At 44.0% G+C, this 22983-nt stretch overlaps 1 protein-coding gene across 1 annotated transcript in view; it reads right to left on the reverse strand.

Moving 5' to 3' along the window:
* The window catches only part of zswim7 (zinc finger, SWIM-type containing 7), a 38769-nt gene extending 30509 nt beyond the window's left edge, over nt 1-8260 (reverse strand). The window contains exons 1-2 of the mRNA XM_084320155.1: nt 8137-8260; nt 1962-1983 (exon numbers count right to left, since the gene is read on the reverse strand). Of these exons, the coding sequence (XP_084176281.1) occupies nt 1962-1983; nt 8137-8212 (98 nt within the window). The 5' untranslated portion in view covers nt 8213-8260. The remainder of the gene's footprint in view (nt 1-1961; nt 1984-8136) is intronic.
* Between the last annotated feature and the right edge of the window lie 14723 nt (nt 8261-22983).

Here is a 22983-nt window from a genome sequence, read left to right on the forward strand (position 1 = left end):
AGAGGCTTGGTGGCAGTGGCCAATAGGCCAGCAAGCAGTGCGTTGCAGTAGTCGAGGAGGGAAATGACTGTTGATTGGACGAGGAGTTGGATGGCTTCTTTTGTCAGGAAGAGGCGGATCCTTCTGATGTTGCTCAGGAGGAATCTGCAGGTTCTGGTTGTCGCTACGATGTGAGGGGAGAAGTTCAACTGGTCGTCGAGGACAACACCAAGGTTCTTGGCGGTCGGGGACACGGTCACAGCTGCATTCTCGACTGTGATGGAAAGGTCAATCAGGGGGGAGGATTTGGCCGGCAGGTGGAGCAATTCTGTTTAGCTTAGGTTCAGTTTGAGGTGGTTGGTCGTCATCCAGGCAGAGATGTCGGACAGACAGGCCGAGATCCGCTCAGAGACGTGGATATCTGAGGGAGGGAAGGAGAGGAAGAGTTGAGTATCATCGGCATAACAATGGTAGGAGAAGCCATGAGACGTGATAATGTTACCCAGAGATTTAGTGTAGAGGGAGAAGAGAAGGAGTCCTAGGACCGAGCCCTGGGGGACACCCATCCGCAGTGGGCGGGTGGCCGACAGGGTCCCTCTCCATGACACTTGGTTGGAGCGGTCATTGAGGTATGATGCCATGTCAGCGCAGAGCCAACCACTCCCATTCCTGCGAGGGACGCAAGGAGGATCTGATGGTTGACTGTGTCGAAGGCTGCAGATAGATCTAGGAGAATCAGGACAGAGGAGCGGCCTTTCGCTTTTGCTAAGTGAAGTGCCTCTGTGACCGCAATGAGGGCCGTTTCTGTGGAGTGGCCAGTCCGGAAGCCTGACTGATTAGGGTCTAGGTCGTAATTCTGTAAGAGATAAGCAGTAAGTTGGTGGTGCGTTGGTGATTTCATACCTGGTTGCACTGTGTTTTAATGACGCAGCACGCGTGTGCATACATGTTCCCTCACGTGCGCACAGAATAAAGACAATGCCTAATTGCCTCTAGGAATGGAATGTAACACATTTCATTCACAAGTTCTGTGTGAATGTATCTGAGGACGTATTTGAACACACCTGACGACCTGAGCTATTGTTATGCAAAGTTGCCAGGTGGGTATTTGGCGAGTTGGCGCATCAGTCAAGTGCAGCGTATTCTTGTGTGCACACATGTGCACATCCGTGCATGTGCGTGCTCCTGCTCACAGACCTGGTTGAATGGCGTGCAACCCCGTCCCATAACCAACGCACCACTGGATACAGCATGTTCAAGTGTTTTAGAAAGGAAGGAGAGAAGAGAGACAGGACGATAGTTGCCTATGACGGTGGGGTTCATGGTTGTTTTTTTATGAGCGGTGTGACTGGCTTGTTTTAGGGAGGTGGGGACCACCCCCGAGTTGAGGGAGGAGTTGATGGTTGCAGTTCTCCCTATGATGAAGAACATGAAGAACATGATGAAGGGCATGATGAAGGGCATGATGAAGGGCATGATGAAGGGCATGATGAAGGGCATGATGAAGGGGCTTGTCAGACCCGAGGCTTCCTGACTAAAGCTGACAGGATGTGGCCGTGACGCACCCCGCCGGCCGCAGAACGCACCCTGGCAGGGACACATGTCTCATCAACAAATAAAGAGCAGTGCCAGCCGGGCATCACGTCTCCCCAAGTGCTAAGTCACTATGGAAAACCCAGACAGTGAAAAGGGCACGCTACCCTTTTCAGTGTGGTCTCTCCAGTAAAACACCCACTCTCTTCTTCACTCACGTCATGTCGTCATCTAAGTGGGATCATTTCTAAATAGAACTCAAGTTCCTGGATTACTGTGGTCTTGAAAACTGCCCATGGTGTTATTGCTGTTACTGTAGAGAACCTTTTTTATGACTGCAAGAGGCAAAGCTGGAGACAGCGTGTCATTGTTGGGGGGGGGGGGGGGGGTATTCATCAAAGACATGGTGGATAAACGAGGAGGAGGAATGAAGTGATTAATATACTCACGCAATCAGCAGGTCATCCGGGACTGCAAAAAAAGAAAAGAAAAAATAAATAAAATTCAGTCAGCTTTATTGTCGCTTCTCATAATGTGCAAGACATACAGACAAATAAAATTACGTTTCCCCCTTCCCACAGTGTAAATCTAATATGAACATAAAGTAACATATAGGACACTATAAACATAAGTAACATATGGGACACGATGTACATACACTATACAGGACTATATACAGTATAAACAGTGGCTAAAAAGTAAAAATGTATGTATGATTGAAATAAAGGAGGTAAAAGAGAACTTAGTGCAAATCTTTTTTTACAATAGTGGCAGTAAAGTAAAAAAGGGAGATGAAACTAAATATCTTGAATGTGGTCATGTGGCCTGTGTTGATTTAGCCTACGGTAAGGTTGAACGTGATGTCAATAAAAACCCAGAGAAATTATGAAAAGTGTCACCTGAGTGGAGTGGAGTTCTAACGATGACAGTAGGAACAGCTACTGAAATACCAGTCGCAATTCAAGGCCAACTAATAGGTTTGTTATAAAATAGGATTAATTTAATCAAAAGAACCTAAATGCTGTCAGACCTGAATTCACCATTATTCACACGCTGCCCATTTTGCCCTTATATGACATGCTCAGGTTGGGATTCCTTTCCCCCCAAGGTGCGGTGGTCGCTCGCTTACTTGTAGATGACTTTAGTTTACATAGGAGGTAAGACTGCAGATTTTTGACCCATTTTTACAAAAGTGAAATATCCCATTTAAGTCAGTGTTCATGTACTTTTAAGTCCTATCTTTTTAAAGAACATCTATGTTTTTACATTTCTGTGCTCGATGTTTAAAATGCATTTTAGTAATATATGCACCATCTACACTACAGTATGCTCGTCACAGGAAGTCCTTCGTTCGTACCAACAGCCAGCAATCAGACTGTGCCTCACGGAGCACAGAGTGAATCCCTGTATACCTTCCTGTACATTTACATTTTTACTATATTTACACCTTCCTGTACATTTACATTTTTACTATAGGTATAGCTTCCTGGACATTGACATTTGACATTTTACTGTATATTTTAGAATGTTACATATTTTATTCTTATTCTAATTCCTATTCTTATTTGTTTTACTAATGTCCATTGTGAGCGATCTGTGGTGCTGAATTTCCCTCGGGATCAATAAAGTACTTCTATTCTATTCTATTCTATTCTATGACAGAATCCCAATTGATTCTGATTCAGATTTTGTCCCAGCCAGGGACCCCTGATATAGTGAGAAGATAACAATGGCAAGAGTGAAGCTAAAGTTCATATTTTGACATTGTGATATACATTATATCATGGTGTTAGTGTCTATTCTCCTACGTGTGATGAAGGCCCTCCTGGAGCCCTGGCAGTCAGTGGCGTAACTCTCTCTCAATGTGTGCCGGGGACAGATTTGGGGGCGTGGCGAGTGACGTCGATGTGGGGGGGGGGGGGGGTTAGGGGGCCCCCCGCCCTCTGCGTCTCTACATTTCGTAGCCGCATTTCTGCAGACCCCTCTCTGATTGGTTGAACTCTATTTCTGCAGACCCCTCTCTGATTGGTTGAGCGAAGCCCCTCTCTGATTGGTTGAGCGTGCGCATGCGCATGAGCCGCGACAAGCTCCTCCAGAAACTCCGTTAAGCTCCAGAGAGAGAGGCTGAAAACCCACAGTTCTTGCCCGACGGATGGGAGTGAATCCCGGATCCGAGGTTTCTGATGACTACCCCCAAAACACGGAGGTTGCGAACGCAATTTATACGCATGGAAGTATTGATTACGCCATAACGAATCATTAAAAAAATATACCGTTAACTGGAATATGTTGTGTGTGTGCCTTTCTGAATATGATTTGGGAGGGTTATAATAGAAGAAAGACAGTGTAAACAATATAACGTTATGTGAATAAACTGCGAAATAATAACTATTCCTTGGTCAATAGAAGTCTCTGTGATACTTTCTGAATATGATTTGGGAGGGTTATAATAGAAGAAAGACAGTGTAAACAATATAACGTTATGTGAATAAACCGCGAAATAATAACTAATTCCTTGGTCAATAGAAGTCTCTGTGATACTTTCTGAATATGATTTGGGAGGGTTATAATAGAAGAAAGACAGTGTAAACAATATAACGTTATGTGAATAAACCGCGAAATAATAACTAATTCCTTGGTCAATAGAAGTCTCTGTGATACTTTCTGAATATGATTTGGGAGGGTTATAATAGAAGAAAGACAGTGTAAACAATATAACGTTATGTGAATAAACCGCGAAATAATAACTAATTCCTTGGTCAATAGAAGTCTCTGTGATACTTTCTGAATATGATTTGGGAGGGTTATAATAGAAGAAAGACAGTGTAAACAATATGTTTGACGTATTTTAACACACACCTAGGCTGACGACCCAAGCTATTATTATGCAAAGACAAGTACTTTAGCGAGTGGGTACTTGGCCCTTGCAGGGCAAGAATGCGACCCCCATCTACTGCTCTTTGCATAATAATAGAACAGGTAGTCAGACTCAGCTCTTTGGACGGTAAAACGTGGGGGGGACACTTTCCGATGTCCCCGGCGTCAAATACGCCCCTGCTGGCAGTACATCTATAATAGTGAGTAGGGGGTATCTGCAGAGCCGCAGAGCCAGGCTGGACGGGTTGGAGGCGGGGCTTCGTGGTCTGGACAAGTATTAGTGGTCTGGACAAGTATTGCGGATGAGGGGGGGGGGGGGGGGCTCTCTCGCTATGTGTTGGAGTGCGCAATGTGTATGCGCATGCGTGTGGACTGGAGCACTTGAGAGTATAAAGAGTCCATTTTTTCCTAACTCTTTCTCACATCACAACAAGAAGAAGAAGAAGAACTCTTTCACCGGGGTTGCAGTGTAGCAAATCCCCGGTTGTGTGTGGCCGAACAGTGCAACTGCGCACATACAATCATGGTTATATTAAATCCAGCGCTCGTGTGGACTGGGCCTAACTTGCCTGCCATTACGTTGCATTCTGAAAAGCGAAACTAAAATGGCCCTGTGTGTAACTGCAGCCGTCTCTGTGCTAACAGTCACGTTTTCAGTATGAGAAGACAAGACAAAACTTCTTTCTCTGGTCTGCATCCCCTTAACAATTGTGTGTATTGAGCCGTACTGTATTGTACCCATTCTGCAATCTTGTTGAAATAAAGTTTTCATTCACACTCAAAATCTGTGTTCATTTTTTATTTTGCATACTAATGTTCTGTGTCTTGACTGAGTCGTACTTGTATTGAAAAACTGATTTTATATGTCTGAGGAGAAGACCGGTACTCATCATCTTCGTCTCCACAAAAAGAAAAATGACATGTGAAGTATGTTGTGTGCCAGGTTCAAACAGTGCTGTATATGTACAGTTTATTCCTACTCCTATCCAAGCTCCGGGAGGGTCATCAAAGAGAAGTCGCCTATTCTTAGTCCTTGCCCCACAATGGTGGAATGAACTACCCACCCCAGTTAGGACAGCCGAAACCGGTCCAATCTTTCGCCGTCGACTAAAGACTCACTACTTCAACCATTATCTAAATAAAAAAAATCTAACCCTAACTAACCTTACTGTCATGCACTTGTCCTAATAAACTAACCTACACTGTAGCACTCAACTCAACACTTTATGAACATTGTTACTCAGCTGATAGAGTTGTGCCCTTCCTGATGGCTTGTCGTACAGAACTTGTAAGTCGCTTTGGATAAAAGCGTCGGCTAATCATAAATGTCTAGATGTAACACTACTGTCTATGTACCTATGTAAACGAGACGAAAGTTAAGTTTACTCTATTATTACTAGATCTGGTATGTCATAAATGTCTAGATGTGGTCTCTGACAAGAACAAGTTACAGGTTGAAAAAAACCCTCAGCTCGGAACTAGGCAGAATCTGCATATGGCTCGCTGATAACAAACTATCATTACACAATCCTACCTGGAGGGGAGAGAACAGATGGTGGAGGTAAACGGTACCCTATCCCCCCCCCCCTCACAGTGAACTGTGGTGTTCCACAAGGAAGCATACTCGGACCGCTACTGTTCCTAATTTATGCAAATGACATGTCGTCAGCTTGTGACTGCAACTTGTTCCTGTTTGCGGACGACTCAGCCCTGCTGGTCTCTGACAAGAACAAGTTACAGGTTGAAAAAAACCTCAGCTCGGAACTAGGCAAAATCTGCATATGGCTCGCCGACAACAAACTATCATTACACATGGGCAAAACAGATTCCATTCTCTTCGGTTCAAATAACAAACTCAGCAAGACCGACGGCTTCTCAGTTACAGTGGGTGACAATATTGTCACAAGGAAAGATGAAATTACCTACCTGGGTTCCATCCTAGAGGCTAATCTCTCCTGTGACAAAATGGCATCCAATGTAATAAAAAAAGTCAACCAACGAACTCGATTCTTGTACCGGATCTCCTCTCTGGTAAACAAGAATACCCTGAAGACTCTGGCAGGAGCACTCATTCAGGGGTACTACGACTATGCTTGCACCTCATGGTACCAAAGCACCTCAAAGGTGCTAAAAACAAAATTACAAACATCTCAAAACAAACTGGTCAGACTACTGCTTGACCTTACTCCTAGAACCCACCTCACCCCTGCCCACTTTGACAACCTAGGATGGCTTAGAGTAGATGACAGAGTACAGCAACTTGCAATGGGCCTGGTCTACAAGATACACTACACGACCAAGGTACCCATGTACATGGCAAAATACTTCCCAAAGGTCAGTGAATACCACGATCACAACACCAGAGGGAGCTCCACAAATCATGTTAAACCCAGATTCGGCTCAAATAAGGGACTAAACACGTTTCGCAATTATGCCACATCAATGTGGAACGCCCTACCCAAAGCTGTAAAGGAATGTGGATCACTACCCACTTTCAAAACCTCTCTCAAGAGACACCTACGGGAGACTGCAATTCAACACTGGCCCCTGTAAATATCCTAACCCAACCCCCTCCAATGTACAGTCATTTACCTAGTATGGTTTTGTCAATAGTCCAATGTACAATTTTGTTTGTTTGTACAGAGTCTCCCCCCCCTCAATGTACAGTTTTGCTTGCTTATACAGTGTGCCCCCCCCCCCCCCCCCCAACCACCTCCAATGTAAATTACCCAGTATGGTTGTCAATATCCCAGTGTACCCAACCCCCCCCACCCAACCTCCTCCAATGTACAGTTTCTACGTCAAATGTATATACTCCCTTTTCTTGACTCCTTCTGTATCACAAACAGTACAGTATTTGCAAATCTGGTATGTCATAAATGTATAGATGTAGCAGTACTGACTATCTGTATGTCATGTATGTCATATATGTCCTGATGAATTGAAAATGGGGGACCCTGGTGGAAACAAGACGAAAGTCTTTCTCTGGTCTGCATCCCCTTAACAATTGTGTGTATTGAGCTGTACTGTATTGTACCCATTCTGCAATCTGTTAATAAAGTTTTCAATCAATCAATCAATCATGTAACATTACTGTCTATGTACAAGTTTACTCTATTATTACTAGATCTGGTATGTCATAAATGTCTAGATGTAACATTACTGTCTATGTACCTATGTAAACGAGACAAAAGTTAAGTTGAAAATGGGGGATCTATGTAAACGAGACTAAAGTGGAGTTGAAAATGGTGCGCAGTAGTGCAAATACTTGTCCAGACCACTAATACTTGTCCAGACCACGAAGCCCCGCCTCCAACCCGTCCAGCCTGGCTCTGCGGCTCTGCAGATACCCCCTATTGATAATAGTAGACTCAGACTTCTTGTGAGACAAACACGCCATCTACAGCTGGAACATCAGAATACACCAAGCAGTCACAGGAAGAAGCAACAGAACCGTCTACCCTTTAGCTTTGTTGTGATGTTGACCGATTTAATTTTAAAACAAGCGAGAATTCGCAATAGCTGCTGCGACCACACATGTTGTGGACCAGCCAGCCCGACAGAGAGAGCGGTGGTCCGGTCGCTCCTGGCTGCTGCTCCCAGGTTCACGTTATAGCTAACTTAGTTACTGTAACAACATGCAGCTTTGATATTAGCTGTTAGCTGCGTAAACAGTAACAAAGCTCAAATGTTCGCGGTCCTCACTCTCGCTGTCATCATCACGTTTACTTGACTTTACTGACTTACTCTGAGACTTTTCTTCGTATGTTTTTTGAATGTCTTTGAAAAGTTGCTCTGCCACTGCAGGCAAAACAGAGTTCATTATTTCAGATCATCTTTCAGGAGTTCATCAACGCGTGACGTCGTCCCCCTCCGCGTCACAGGCCAAGGGGGCGGTCCCTGTTCGTCCCGCGTGATTACCAAAACAGGCCGCATTTCTCGGAGACGCTCTCTGATTGGCACTGACTGACGCTCTCTGATTGGCCACTGACGCGTTTGGCCAATCCGTGACGAGCTGTGTCTTTGCCCATTTCCTCGTCAAACAGCCTGCAAACTACCTGGCGTTCTATCGCCATGCTCTCTGCTGAGGGGAGATGCTTCAGTTTGAAATATAGCTCCTTATTTCACTCGTTTCTGCTAAATGTAACTCATTTAAGTTTTAACTTGTAATACATAATGCTTAACGTTCATTTTATTACATGGTTTTATGACATTTGTGCTCATTTGACCACTAGTTCTAGTTTTATAGGTAGGTTAATGATTGCTACGGCCATTCCATGCAGATTCCATTATCTCTGTTCTCTGAGTTATTATTATTATTATTCTGGTGAAAAAACGAATGAAGTGTTTAATTTTGTACATGTAGGTATGAGTTATTATGGTGAAGAAACTAATGCATTGTTTAATTTACCTAGTATGAGTTATTATGGTGAAGAAACGAATGAAGTGTTTAATTTACCTAGTACATGTAGGTATGAGTTATTATGGTGAAGAAACTAATGAAGTGTTTAATTTACCTAGTACATGTAGTTATGAGTTATTATCAGAGGTGTGGACTCGAGTCACATGACTTGGACTCGACTCGAGTCACGAATTTGATGACTTTGGACTTGACTTGACCAAATCAAAAAAGACTTTGACTTCGACTTTGACTTTAATACCAATGACTTGTGACTTCACTTGGACTTGAGCCTTTTGACTTGAGAAGACTTGATACCTTGGCTTCCACCATGCCCAAAGATAAGTTATATTAAATACTGAATGGTTCGTTAGTTACTGCGTTATTTTTATGTAGATTGGTAGCGAGCTGCAGCGCAGTTCTCCTCTCCGATCTGAGACCAATAGGGTCCAGCTGCAGTGCCGGAGAATCCTCTCACTGGGCAATCCTGTGGCAGCCACGAACCTTCTTTCTATAGAAGCAGCTCGGATGTTCAATCAATCAATCCAATAACACACGCTCGTCGCTCACTTAAAACAGCGCACCTCCCAGCTGCTATATAGAAAGTAGTAGGTTCGTGGCTGCCACAGGCTTGCCCCTTGAGAGGATTCCCCGGCGCTGCAGCTGGACCTTACTCGCGGAGACACGCTGTGCTGTGGGGTGTTTACTATTTGACCGTCATGGCAGCCGCCCCACTAGTCGCGTTTTTACAGATGGATATTGTCACAAGTCAATTTCTCTTGTCGAGCCAAAGAAAAGATCGTTTTAGTTAAATGTAATTTGTGTCTTGGCTCAAAGATCATATCTTCTGCCCACTTTGTTTGAAACAATCCGACAGCATTCAATCAATTTGCGCCAGAGAAGAAGTAAGTTACATGAATTGAAAATGGGGGACCCTGATGTAAACAAGACGAAAGTCTTTCTCTGGTCTGCATCCCCTTAACAATTGTATGTATTGAGCTGTACTGTATTGTACCCATTCTGCAATCTGTTAATAAAGTTGTCATTCATTCATTCATTCATTCAACATTAAGAACAACGGATCCAGTGGGAAATTATACCAAATATTGCTTCGTTTGCTTATAAAAACTATGTGGTGGTCAACAAAAAACGAATTGCAGAAAATCACAGATGGAGACACAACAACTTCCAACTACATTTGAAGCTGCATAAATAACGGTATGTAACTTGGTTTATAAACAATCAGCAATGTCTCGCTTGATGAAAGCCTAACATTAATGCTGCTCCTTAAGAAAATTGATTGATTGAAAATTGTAAGATTGCAGAATGGGTACAGTACAGTACAGCTCAATACACACAATTGTTAAGGGGGTGCAGGCCAGAGAAAGACTTTCATCTTGTTTACATCAGGGTCCCCCATTTTCAATTCATCATGACACTTATGACATACAGCTATACAGTACTGTTTTATCAAGACATTTATGACATACAAGTATACAGTAGATCATAAGAAACAGAAATATATACTACATTCGAAGGGGAAGAAACTACATTGGAGGGGGTTGGGTGGGGGGGGGGGTTGGACATTTACAGGGGCCAGTTTTTAATTGCAGCCACCCGTAGGTGCTATTTGAGAGCGGTTTTGAAGGAGGGTAGGGATTTACATTATTTTACAGCTGTGGGCATTCCACATTGTTGTGGCATAATTGCGAAACGTGTTTAGTCCCTTGTTTGAGACGAATCTGGGTTGAACATGATTTGTGGAACTCCCTCTGGTGTTGTGGTCCTGGAATTCACTGACCTTTGGGAAGTATTTCGACATGTACATGGTGGTAGTGTATCTTGTAGACCAGGCCCATTGCAAGTTGATGTACTCTGTACTCAAGCCATCCTAGGTTGTCAAAATGGGCAGGGGTAAGGTCAAGCAGTAGTCTGACCAGTTTGTTTTGTGATGTTTGTAATCTTGTTTTTAGTGCCTTTGAGGTGCTTTGGTACCATGAGGTACAAGCATAGTCGTAGTACCCTTGAATGAGTGCTCCTGTTAGTCTTCAAGGTATTCTTGTTTACCAGTGAGGAGATCCGGTATAAGAATAGAGTTCGTTGGTTGACTTTTTTTTATTACATTGGTTGCCATTTTGTCACAGGATGGAACCCAGGTAGGTAATTTCATCTTTCCTTGTGACAATATTGTCACCCACTGTAACAGAGAAGCCGTTGGCCTTGCTGAGTTTGTTATTTTATCCGAGAGAGAGAACTCGCACACGAATTAGGCCCTACCTAATTCTAATACCTAATAAACTACCTAATATATGAAATGCAGAGATGCCTTGTCATTTCAGTACAGATTTTTTATACCCCAAAATTGATAAAGGGTTAAGGTAGACTAGTTAGTTGAACCAATGTCTGCTATTATGGATCATGTGCCATAGACTCATTAGACTGTATATACAGGGCAGGCAGACGTTAAATAAATGATTGGTCCAAGTGGGAAGACAATATGTTGGTTATTGTTATCCTACCTTTAAAATGGATATGGTGATCCTTATTCTTTTTTTTCTCAATATACTCCTGAACTGGTTTTGAAGCAGCTCTTGCCCAATTGTATCTAGTTGTAAGACTGATTCTGAATATTATTACATTTATAGAAATTAGATTATGTTTTGCCAACAAGTTGATAATGAAACTTTTTGGTGAAACGCGTATTATGACTTGTTTAGGACTCGAAACTTAAAGGTTAGGACTTGGGACTCGACTTGGGACTTGTCAGTCTTGACTTGGGACTCGACTTGGGACTTGCCTGTCTTGACTTGGGACTTGACTCGGGACTTGAGTACCAAGACTTGCGACTGACTTGAGACTTGCAAAACAATGACTTGGTCCCACCTCTGGTTATTATGGTGAAGAAACTAATGAAGTGTTTAATTTACCTAGTACATGTAGGTATGCAAGATGTGCAGCGACCAGAAGACTCCAGCGGTGTTGTTTTATGTGTCTTCTGCAGGTATGTGGCTCCATGCATATTGTATGTTTATCAATGTAAATTAATTTACCTGCTAACTCTATGCACTGTGGCATTTCCTGCTATGTTCAGCAGGTGGCGCTAGCTTACCATTTCTGTTTTAAGTAATGTTTTGATTTTATTTTGGTTTAGTGCAGTGGCGGCTCCTGGATTATTCTCCAGATGGGGCGCTAGGGGGCGCTATACCAAACATGTACCACGCATTGGCCAAATAAAGTACAGTCTAATTCAACTTGAAACAATATATAAATAGAAACGTTAGAAACAAACTCGCTCTGTCTCCAAACACACGCATAGGCAGAGAGAGAGAGAGAGCGAGAGAGAGGGAGAGAGAGAGAGAAAAAGATCGCGACTCACCAGCTAAGACAGAGTATTGCAAATCTACCTTGTTGTTGTTGTTAAATTGACAGCAGAGCAGGCAGCAGGGCTTGATAAAGTATATCCACTCCATGGCATTGTCCATTGTGCATGTCCCTCCACACTGCATCCATATATAGCTTATAGCCAACAAGTACTGTGTGAGATAACAACAAATAGCTGCATCTCACAACAGCATAAACTCACTGTTTAATTGAAACGTGGTGGGCTTGATAAAGTGTATAATCCGCTGTTGATGATGTATATCCAGACCACTGTCCACTGTCCAGACTGCATCCGATCCGCCATATAGCTTGTTAGCTGTTAGCACCACAACAAGACAGTACTTGATTTCTTTGTCCATTTCCGCGTCGAACAGACTGCAAACTACCTGGCGTTCTATCGCCATGCTCTAAGACAAACTCTAACCTTAACCAACTTTGAAAGAGTGCCTAAGCTTAACTGTCGAAAGAACTTGCAGTCACGCTCTAAGACAAATAGCTCGCATCTCAGTCACAACTATCTCTACCACCAAGCTAGAATTGGAACATAGAAATTGGATTCGGCCAATCAGAGATCGTCTCCGCGAAATGCTGCTACGGGAAAAAAAACTGACGTCGGCCAATCAGAGAGCGTCTCCGCGAAATGCGGCTACAGAAATTCTTGACGCTGCTGCCTAGACCGCTTCAAATCGCGCCCGGATTCCAACATAATAGTCATATTTCAACGCACAACGCGTTACGCACTGATTGGCTGTGACGGATACAGCGATCAAACAGTGACGCGCACTCAGAGCGCTATTGCGTCTAGCCCGGGCCGAGAAATACAAAAAAATTAAAAAAAAGTGAGTCACTTCCTGTTCAGGAAAACAAGTATTTTTTATTTTATATATTAACGTTATATTGTGCATTGGAAACACAAACATACTTAAAATGAGTAAATATTATTCATTTTAAACATGTTTATATTATTTATAGGGCTATAAAACAAAAAACAAAAAAAAAATGTCTTGTTCTTCTCTCATATAACCAGGGGCCTGAGGGGGGGCGGCGCCCGAGCGCCCCTAGTGGCGAGCCGCCACTGGTTTAGTGTGTAAGAGTTTAATTGTATAAAGCTCCCAGCCATACACATGTCTAGACTGTAGCTTATGTACTGTGTTGTAGTACGCAAGCGGTTTCACGGCACGTCATCAAACCGGAAGTCGACCATTTTGGAGATACTGAATGTTTACAACGCAACCGAACTCACAACTGTTCCTGGTCATTGTTGCTCAAAAGGGTCAATTATTGTTGTGTTTTTGGCTGTACTAATCGGTCGGACCGGGAAAAGCATTTACTGTAGAGTACTTCAGATTGCCAAAAGCTATTACAAATCAGGGAGAAGAGTGCAAAGAATTGTCTGAGGAAAGGAGGCAAACACCCCCTCTCCTCTCCTCTCCCGTCTGAACGAACTACCAAAGTACCGATCAGCATTTTGATCCAAAACATTTGTACTAGTAGACTATTTGAAAAAAAATTCGAATGTAAAGATCAGTTGATCTAGTAACATTATTGAATCACCTACCTTGGCTTTCACAATACACAATTCACAATACACATGTCCCCTCCCACCCACCCACTCCCTCCTAATGTACAGTTTCCTCCCCCTCGTATGTATATATTTTCTGTTAAGATCTCTGTTTAACTACTGTATATTTGCATATCTTGTATGTCACAAATGTAACAGTACTGTAAACCTGTATGTCATTTATGTCATGATATATATCTGTATGTTGCGTCATTTATGTCATTTTAATCATGGGCCGACATAGTGAACTACCTAGTTTTTTCACCATCTATGTTCTTCCTGTGCTCCAGGACAGTTCAGTCAGTATGTTCTTCCTGTGCTCCAGGACAGTTCAGTCAGTATGTTCCTCCTGTGCCCCAGGACAGTTCAGTCAGTATGTTCTTCCTGTGCTCCAGGACAGTTCAGTCAGTATGTTCTTCCTGTGCCCCAGGACAGTTCAGTCAGTATGTTCTTCCTGTGCTCCAGGACAGTTCAGTCAGTATGTTCTTCCTGTGCCCCAGGACAGTTCAGTCAGTATGTTCTTCCTGCTGTGCCCCAGGACAGTTCAGTCAGTATGTTCTTCCTGTGCTCCAGGACAGTTCAGTCAGTATGTTCTTCCTGTGCTCCAGGACAGTTCAGTCACTATGTTCTTCCTGTGCTCCAGGACAGTTCAGTCAGTATGTTCTTCCTGTGCTCCAGGACAGTTCAGTCAGTATGTTCTTCCTGTGCTCCAGGACAGTTCAGTCAGTATGTTCTTCCTGTGCCCCAGGACAGTTCAGTCAGTATGTTCTTCCTGTGCCCCAGGACAGTTCAGTCAGTATGTTCTTCCTGCTGTGCCCCAGGACAGTTCAGTCAGTATGTTCTTCCTGTGCTCCAGGACAGTTCAGTCAGTATGTTCTTCCTGTGCTCCAGGACAGTTCAGTCAGTATGTTCTTCCTGTGCCCCAGGACAGTTCAGTCAGTATGTTCCTCCTGTGCTCCAGAACAGTTCAGTCTGCACATTCCTTTACAGCTGTGGGTAGGGCGTTCCACATCGATGTGGCATAATTGCAAAACGTGTTTAGTCCCTTGTTTGAGCCGAATCTGGGTTTAACATGATTTGTGGAGCTCCCTCTGGTGTTGTGATGATCGTGGTATTCACTGACCTTTGGGAAGTATTTTGACATGTACATGGGTACCTTGGTCGTGTAGTGTATCTTGTAGACCAGGCCCATTGCAAGTTGCTGTACTCTGTCGTCTACTCTAAGCCATCCTAGGTTGGCAAAGTGGGCAGGGGTGAGGTGGGTTCTAGGAGTCAGGTCAAGCAGTAGTCTGACTAGTTTGTTTTGAGATGTTTGTAATTTGGTTTTTAGTGCCTTTGAGGTGCTTTGGTACCATGAGGTGCAAGCATAGTCGTAGTACCCTTGAATGAGTGCTCCTGCCAGAGTCTTCAGGGTATTCTTGTTTACCAGAGAGGAGATCCGGTACAAGAATCGAGTTCGTTGGTTGACTTTTTTTATTACATTGGATGCCATTTTGTCACAGGAGAGATTAGCCTCTAGGATGGAACCCAGGTAGGTAATTTCATCTTTCCTTGTGACAATATTGTCACCCACTGTAACTGAGAAGCCGTCGGTCTTGCTGAGTTTGTTATTTGAACCGAAGAGAATGGAATCTGTTTTGCCCATGTGTAATGATAGTTTGTTGTCGGCGAGCCATATGCAGATTTTGCCTAGTTCCGAGCTGAGGTTTTTTTCAACCTGTAACTTGTTCTTGTCAGAGACCAGCAGGGCTGAGTCGTCCGCAAACAGGAACAAGTTGCAGTCACAAGCTGACGACATGTCATTTGCATAAATTAGGAACAGTAGCGGTCCGAGTATGCTTCCTTGTGGAACACCACAGTTCACTGTGAGGGGGGGGGGGATAGGGTACCGTTTACCTCCACCATCTGTTCTCTCCCCTCCAGGTAGGATTGTATCCAGCTCACTGATAAACTATCAAAACCAATTGCTTTTAGCTTGTCAATCAGAATGGTGTGATTGACAGTGTCGAAGGCCTTTTGTAGGTCCAGCATGACCATGCCGCAGTATTTGCCCGCGTCCACCTCTTGCTTGATGTGGTCGTTCAAATAGAGAAGGCATGTGTCAGTGGAGTGGGATGTTCTGAAGCCAGATTGGAATTCGTAGATTAGATTTTTTTCCGCAAGGTACTTTTCGACCTGTTCGTATTAGGGATGCACGATATTGCTTTTTTGACACCGATACCGATAACTTTATGCTCCTCAAGCCGATAACCGATATCGAGAACCGATATTTATTGTATTATACATTTTTTTTTAATGTATATATTTTTTTTGATACATTTTCTTTTCAACATGAAACAAAACATATCACAATATAATAATAATACATAAAAAGACTTCCCAGGACAATAACTTAACACCAACTAATGTGACCTAACCAGACAACAGAAACAAAAGCCAAGACAACAGTTTTGACTGATAAAGTGACCATATTTATTTTTCCAAATGAAAATTCACAATCCGTCAACAGCTTGTGGTGCATCCAACCTAATACGCTCGAAGCTTTTTGTTCTTCTTTTTTCAAAGCGGAGCCTTGAAAAAGAGGCTTTGAGTGGACACATCACCACATCACCACCACAACAACGGGTCACCTGCGGCATCACCACCGCCACGGTGTTGGGGGCCCGCGACGACGGCGCGAGCACGCTTGTACCTATTGACGAGTCGTTTGCTAAATTAAAGAAGTTTGACAGAAATGACCCAAGGGCTCAAGCCGCTAGCTTTTAAGCAGTCCTTGGTGGTGCAAATTAACCTGGCTACAACGGAGCAATAAGTGACTGCGTATTCAACCAAGGGTTGCATCACAGCCACGAAAGGGGCTAGCTTTGCTTAGCTCCTCGCGTCGTCGTGGGCTTCTAAGTTAACACAATAACACACCGTCGTGGCGGTGGTGATGCCGCAGATGACCCGTCGGGCTGGATGTATTGCAAGTTGTTGCCCTTTTCCCTCCTTGTGGAACTTCTGCATTGCATTTATTACAAATAGCAAGCAAACTTTTTCCTCTGAAATTCCGAGTACCGACGCGGCCATCTTTGTTGTTAACGTCCGCGCTGCTTCCAGAAACTTGCGTGGCTACGTCACAGCCAAGAAAGGGAGCGCTGGATTTGTGTAAAACGCCCTGTTCCTAAACCACACGCTGTCAGTCGTACCACAGTACTGACAAAACGGGAGGAGCCTACAGTCAAAACAAACGCACTTCATTCCAATTCACCCACACCGCATTTATTTTTACCAAAAAATATATTATATTATCGGAGCTATTAATAACGCTATCGGGTTTATCGGGATGGCGTCATAATTGCTGATATCGGCCCGATAATTATCGTGCATCCCTAGTTCGTATACTATTTTTTCCATGACTTTCGAGATGGATGTAAAGATAGAAACAGGGTGGTAGTTGCCTGGGTCTAATTTGCTGCCCTTTTTGTGCAGGGGTGTTACTCTCGCAATTTTGAAGTCCTTGGGGACGTGTCCCTGTTTTATGGAGAGGTTTATTATGTGTGTGATGACTGGGGTGATGGCGGCTGCTGAGTCTCTGAGGAATTTGGAGGGGATGTTGTCATGGCCAGTGGCCTTGTTCGGTTGGAGGGCGCTCAGTTTTTTGAGTACCTCATCTGTAGTTACCATTTCCAGTTTGAAGTCGTCTTTGTGGATGCCTAGGTTCTTGTAGTATGCTACTATGTGTTCTACCCCATACTGCCCTGAGTGGGAGGGTAGTTTGTTTACCAGTGTTGTGGCTATGTTTGTGAAGAAAGTGTTTAAGTAATTGGCTACATCCAGCTTGTCTGTGATGAGCGTTTTGTCCGTCTTTATGTTTATGTTTGAGAACCTGGTTTTAAGTTTTTTACTGCAAATTGAGTAATTTCCCAAGTTCACGTGGTTTATTTTTGTTTCCCTCAGTTTTGTCACTGACTGAACTGTCCTGGGGCACAGGAAGAACATACTGACTGAACTGTCCTGGGGCACAGGAAGAACATACTGACTGAACTGTCCTGGGGCTAGAGCTGCCGCGATTACCGCATTACCGCGGTATCGCGGTTACATCACGCCCACCGCAAGAGTAGGCTGAATATCGCATCACCGCTGTTTTTTTATAATAATAATAAAGTACCCTCCTCTCGTTGGGCTTGCGGCTCTGCAGATATACCCTACTCCTCTATCGAGGTTCCAAGCGACCCTATTGGGTACCAGAAAAGTCATGTGAAACATTGCAGACCACTGATTGGTCAGAAGAGAGACGCGTCACACGTTTTTACGTCCTGAATGTCACCAATTGATCAGAGCTCATCACAACACGGCTAATAACGTTAGCTTTAGCTCCCCGCCGGAGTGGACTACCATCGCTCCTCAGGAGTACTAAACGAGACATAATGATTTTACTGTCTGCAACGAATGTTATAATAAAAGCCCTTCGTTCTATACACTTGTCTGATTGAAAACTTTATTAACAGACCGCAGAATGGGACAACTCAGCACGCTCTGAGCAAAGAAAGGAACTGAGATATGAATTGAGTATTGCTTGCCCTTGCTATGGTCCGGTAAATACGCTGATGTTATTGAACGTGTAACTATATAACGTTAATGCCACAAAACGAATGCCTTTATTATAAAGTAGTAACTTTATAATAATAATAATAAGAAAGGGTCGGGGGGGTAACCACCCCTGCCCGCGACACCGAGTGAACGGCGCATGACCAGAGGGGAAACTTCGAATCCGTGTTTCACTTTCAATAACTAATGCGTGCTTGCCGAATCCCAAACAATATTCATGCTGCAAAGTCATCCTCTAAAGATAGACATTTAGACTAGAGGCAGGCTATATGCTATAAAGAGTAGACTACTAAAAATAAATGCATTCAAATTATTATTTTTTTTTTGTGCGTGCAGTAATAACCGCGGCGGTAGGAAATATTTCGCAAATTTGTGCGGTAAGGAAAACATCAATACCGCGGCAGCTCTACCTGGGGCACAGGAAGAACATACTGACTGAACTGTCCTGGGGCACAGGAAGAACATACTGACTGAACTGTCCTGGGGCACAGGAAGAACATACTGACTGAACTGTCCTGGGGCACAGGAAGAACATACTGACTGAACTGTCCTGGGGCACAGGAAGAACATACTGACTGAACTGTCCTGGGGCACAGGAAGAACATACTGACTGAACTGTCCTGGGGCACAGGAAGAACATGTGTGAATTCTTAAAATGGGTGGCTTTCCAATGGTGACAGCAATTACAACTATTCATGTTATTATTCTGCCTCCCTCCAGACCCCCTACAGCTCTCTGTCTGTGAAGAGGAGGTTCCCCCTGAGCAGCAGGAGAGGAGCCCCAGTCTGAGCCAGGAGCAGACAGAGCTCCTACAGATGAAAGAGGAACAGGAGGAACTCTGGACCAGTCAGGAGGGAGAGCAGCTTCAAGGTCTGGAGGCTGGTATCATCAAGTTCACATTCAGCCCTGTCCCTGTGAAGAGTGAAGATGATGAAGAGAAACCTCAGTCCTCATGGTTTAACCAAACCCAGGACCCAGAGCTCCTACAGATGAAAGAGGAACAGGAGGAACTCTGGACCAGTCAGGAGGGAGAGCAGCTTCAAGGTCTGGAGAAGGCTGGTATCATCAAGTTCACATTCAACCTTGTCCCTGTGAAGAGTGAAGATGATGAAGAGAAGACTCCAGCGATGTTGTTTTATGTGTCTTCTGCAGGTATGTGGCTCCATGCATATTGTATGTTTATCAATGTAAATTAATTTACCTGCTAACTCTATATGCACTGTGGCATTTCCTGCTATGTTCAGCAGGTGGCGCTAGTTTACCATTTCTGTTTTAAGTAATGTTTTGATTTTATTTTGGTTTAGTGTGTAAGAGTTTAATTGTATAAAGCTCCCAGCCATACACATGTCTAGACTGTAGCTTATGTACTGTGTCGTAGTACGCAAGCATTTTCACGGCGCGTCATCAAACCGGAAGTCGACCATTTTGGAGATACTGAATGTTTACAACGCAACCGAACTCACAACTGTTCCTGGTCATTGTTGCTCAAAAGGGTCAATTATTGTTGTGTTTTTGGCTGTACTAATCGGTCGGACCGGGAAAAGCATTTAGAGTACTTCAGATTGCCAAAAGCTATTACAAATCAGGGAGAAGAGTGCAAAGAATTGTCTGAGGAAAGGAGGCAAACACCCCCTCTCCTCTCCTCTCCTCTCCCGTCTGAACGAACTACCAAAGTACCGATCAGCATTTTGATCCAAACATTTGTACTAGTAGACTATTTGAAAAAAAAAATCGAATGTAAAGATCAGTTGATCTAGTAACGTTATTGAATCACCTACCTTGGCTTTCCCAATACACAATTCACAATACACATGTCCCCTCCCACCCACCCACTCCCTCCTAATGTACAGTTTCCTCCCCCTTGTATGTATATAATTTCTGTTAAGATCTCTGTTTAACTACTGTATATTTGCATATCTTGTATGTCACAAATTTAACAGTACTATACCTGTATGTCATTTATGTCGTGATATATATCTGTATGTTGCGTCATTTATGTCATTTTAATCATTGGCCGACATAGTGAACTACCTAGTTTTTTCACCATCTATGTTCTTCCTGTGCTCCAGGACAGTTCAGTCAGTATGTTCTTCCTGTGCTCCAGGACAGTTCAGTCAGTATGTTCTTCCTGTGCCCCAGGACAGTTCAGTCAGTATGTTCTTCCTGTGCTCCAGGACAGTTCAGTCAGTATGTTCCTCCTGTGCCCCAGGACAGTTCAGTCAGTATGTTCTTTCTGTGCCCCAGGACAGTTCAGTCAGTATGTTCTTCCTGCTGTGCCCCAGGACAGTTCAGTCAGTATGTTCTTCCTGTGCTCCAGGACAGTTCAGTCAGTATGTTCTTCCTGTGCTCCAGGACAGTTCAGTCAGTATGTTTTTCCTGTGCCCCAGGACAGTTCAGTCAGTATGTTCCTCCTGTGCTCCAGAACAGTTCAGTCTGCACATTCCTTTACAGCTTTGGGTAGGGCGTTCCACATCGATGTGGCATAATTGCGAAACGTGTTTAGTCCCTTGTTTGAGCCGAATCTGGGTTTAACATGATTTGTGGAGCTCCCTCTGGTGTTGTGATCGTGGTATTCACTGACCTTTGGGAAGTATTTTGACATGTACATGGGTACCTTGGTCGTGTAGTGTATCTTGTAGACCAGGCCCATTGCAAGTTGCTGTACTCTGTCGTCTACTCTAAGCCATCCTAGGTTGGCAAAGTGGGCAGGGGTGAGGTGGGTTCTAGGAGTCAGGTCAAGCAGTAGTCTGACTAGTTTGTTTTGAGATGTTTGTAATTTGGTTTTTAGTGCCTTTGAGGTGCTTTGGTACCATGAGGTGCAAGCATAGTCATAGTACCCTTGAATGAGTGCTCCTGCCAGAGTCTTCAGGGTATTCTTGTTTACCAGAGAGGAGATCCGGTACAAGAATCGAGTTCGTTGGTTGACTTTTTTTATTACATTGGATGCCATTTTGTCACAGGAGAGATTAGCCTCTAGGATGGAACCCAGGTAGGTAATTTCATCTTTCCTTGTGACAATATTGTCACCCACTGTAACTGAGAAGCCGTCGGTCTTGCTGAGTTTGTTATTTGAACCGAAGAGAATGGACTCTGTTTTGCCCATGTGTAATGATAGTTTGTTGTCGGCGAGCCATATGCAGATTTTGCCTAGTTCCGAGCTGAGGGTTTTTTCAACCTGTAACTTGTTCTTGTCAGAGACCAGCAGGGCTGAGTCATCCGCACACAGGAACAAGTTGCAGTCACAAGCTGACGACATGTAATTTGCATAAATTAGGAACAGTAGCGGTCCTAGTATGCTTCCTTGTGGAACACCACAGTTCACTGTGAGGAGGGGGGGGTAGGGTACCGTTTACCTCCACCATCTGTTCTCTTCCCTCCAGGTAGGATTGTATCCAGCTCACTGATAAACTATCAAAACCAATTGCTTTTAGCTTGTCAATCAGAATGGTGTGATTGACAGTGTCGAAGGCCTTTTGTAGGTCCAGCATGACCATGCCGCAGTATTTGCCCGCGTCCACCTCTTGCTTGATGTGGTCGTTCAAATAGAGAAGGCATGTGTCAGTGGAGTGGGATGTTCTGAAGCCAGATTGGAATTCGTAGATTAGATTTTTTTCCGCGAGGTACTTTTCGACCTGTTCGTATACTATTTTTCCCATGACTTTCGAGATGGATGTAAGGATAGAAACAGGGCGGTAGTTGCCTGGGTCTAATTTACTGCCCTTTTTGTGCAGAGGGGTCACTCTCGCAATTTTGAAGTCCTTGGGTATGTGTCCCTGTTTTATGGAGAGGTTTATTATGTGTGTGATGACTGGCGTGATGGCGGCTGCTGAGTCTCTGAGGAATTTGGAGGGGATGTTGTCATGGCCAGTGGCCTTGTTCGGTTGGAGGGCGCTCAGTTTTTTGAGTACCTCATCTGTAGTTACCATTTCCAGTTTGAAGTCGTCTTTGTGGACGCCTAGGTTCTTGTAGTATGCTACTATGTGTTCTACCCCATACTGCCCTGAGTGGGAGGGTAGTTTGTTTACCAGTGTTGTGGCTATGTGTGAAGAAAGTGTTTAAGTAATTGGCTACATCCAGTTTGTCTGTGATGAGCGTGTTGTCCGTCTTTATGTTTATGTTTGAGAACCTGGTTTTAAGTTTTTTACTGCAAATTGAGTCATTTCCAAAGTTCACATGGTTTATTTTTGTTTTCCTCAGTTTTGTCACTGACTGAACTGTCCTGGGGCACAGGAAGAACATACTGACTGAACTGTCCTGGGGCACAAGAAGAACATGTGTGAATTCTTAAAATGGGTGGCTTTCCAATGGTGACTGCAATTACAACTATTCATGTTATTATTCTGCCTCCCTCCAGACCCCCCACAGCTCTCTGTCTGTGAAGAGGAGGTTCCCCCTGAGCAGCAGGAGAGGAGCCCCAGTCTGAGCCAGGAGCAGACAGAGCTCCTACAGATGAAAGAGGAACAGGAGGAACTCTGGACCAGTCAGGAGGGAGAGCAGCTTCAAGGTCTGGAGGCTGGTATCAAGTTCACTTTCAACCCTGTCCCTGTGAAGAGTGAAGATGATGAAGAGAAACCTCAGTGCTCATGGTTTAACCAAACCCAGACTGAGGAAAACAGAGAGACAGAGCCTCTAGCCAGCACTTCAACAGAACAGATGAAAACAG

Source organism: Notolepis coatsorum (assembly GCF_963971535.1).
Source record: "Notolepis coatsorum genome assembly, chromosome: 8".
In the NCBI taxonomy this organism is placed as follows: domain Eukaryota; kingdom Metazoa; phylum Chordata; class Actinopteri; order Aulopiformes; family Paralepididae; genus Notolepis; species Notolepis coatsorum.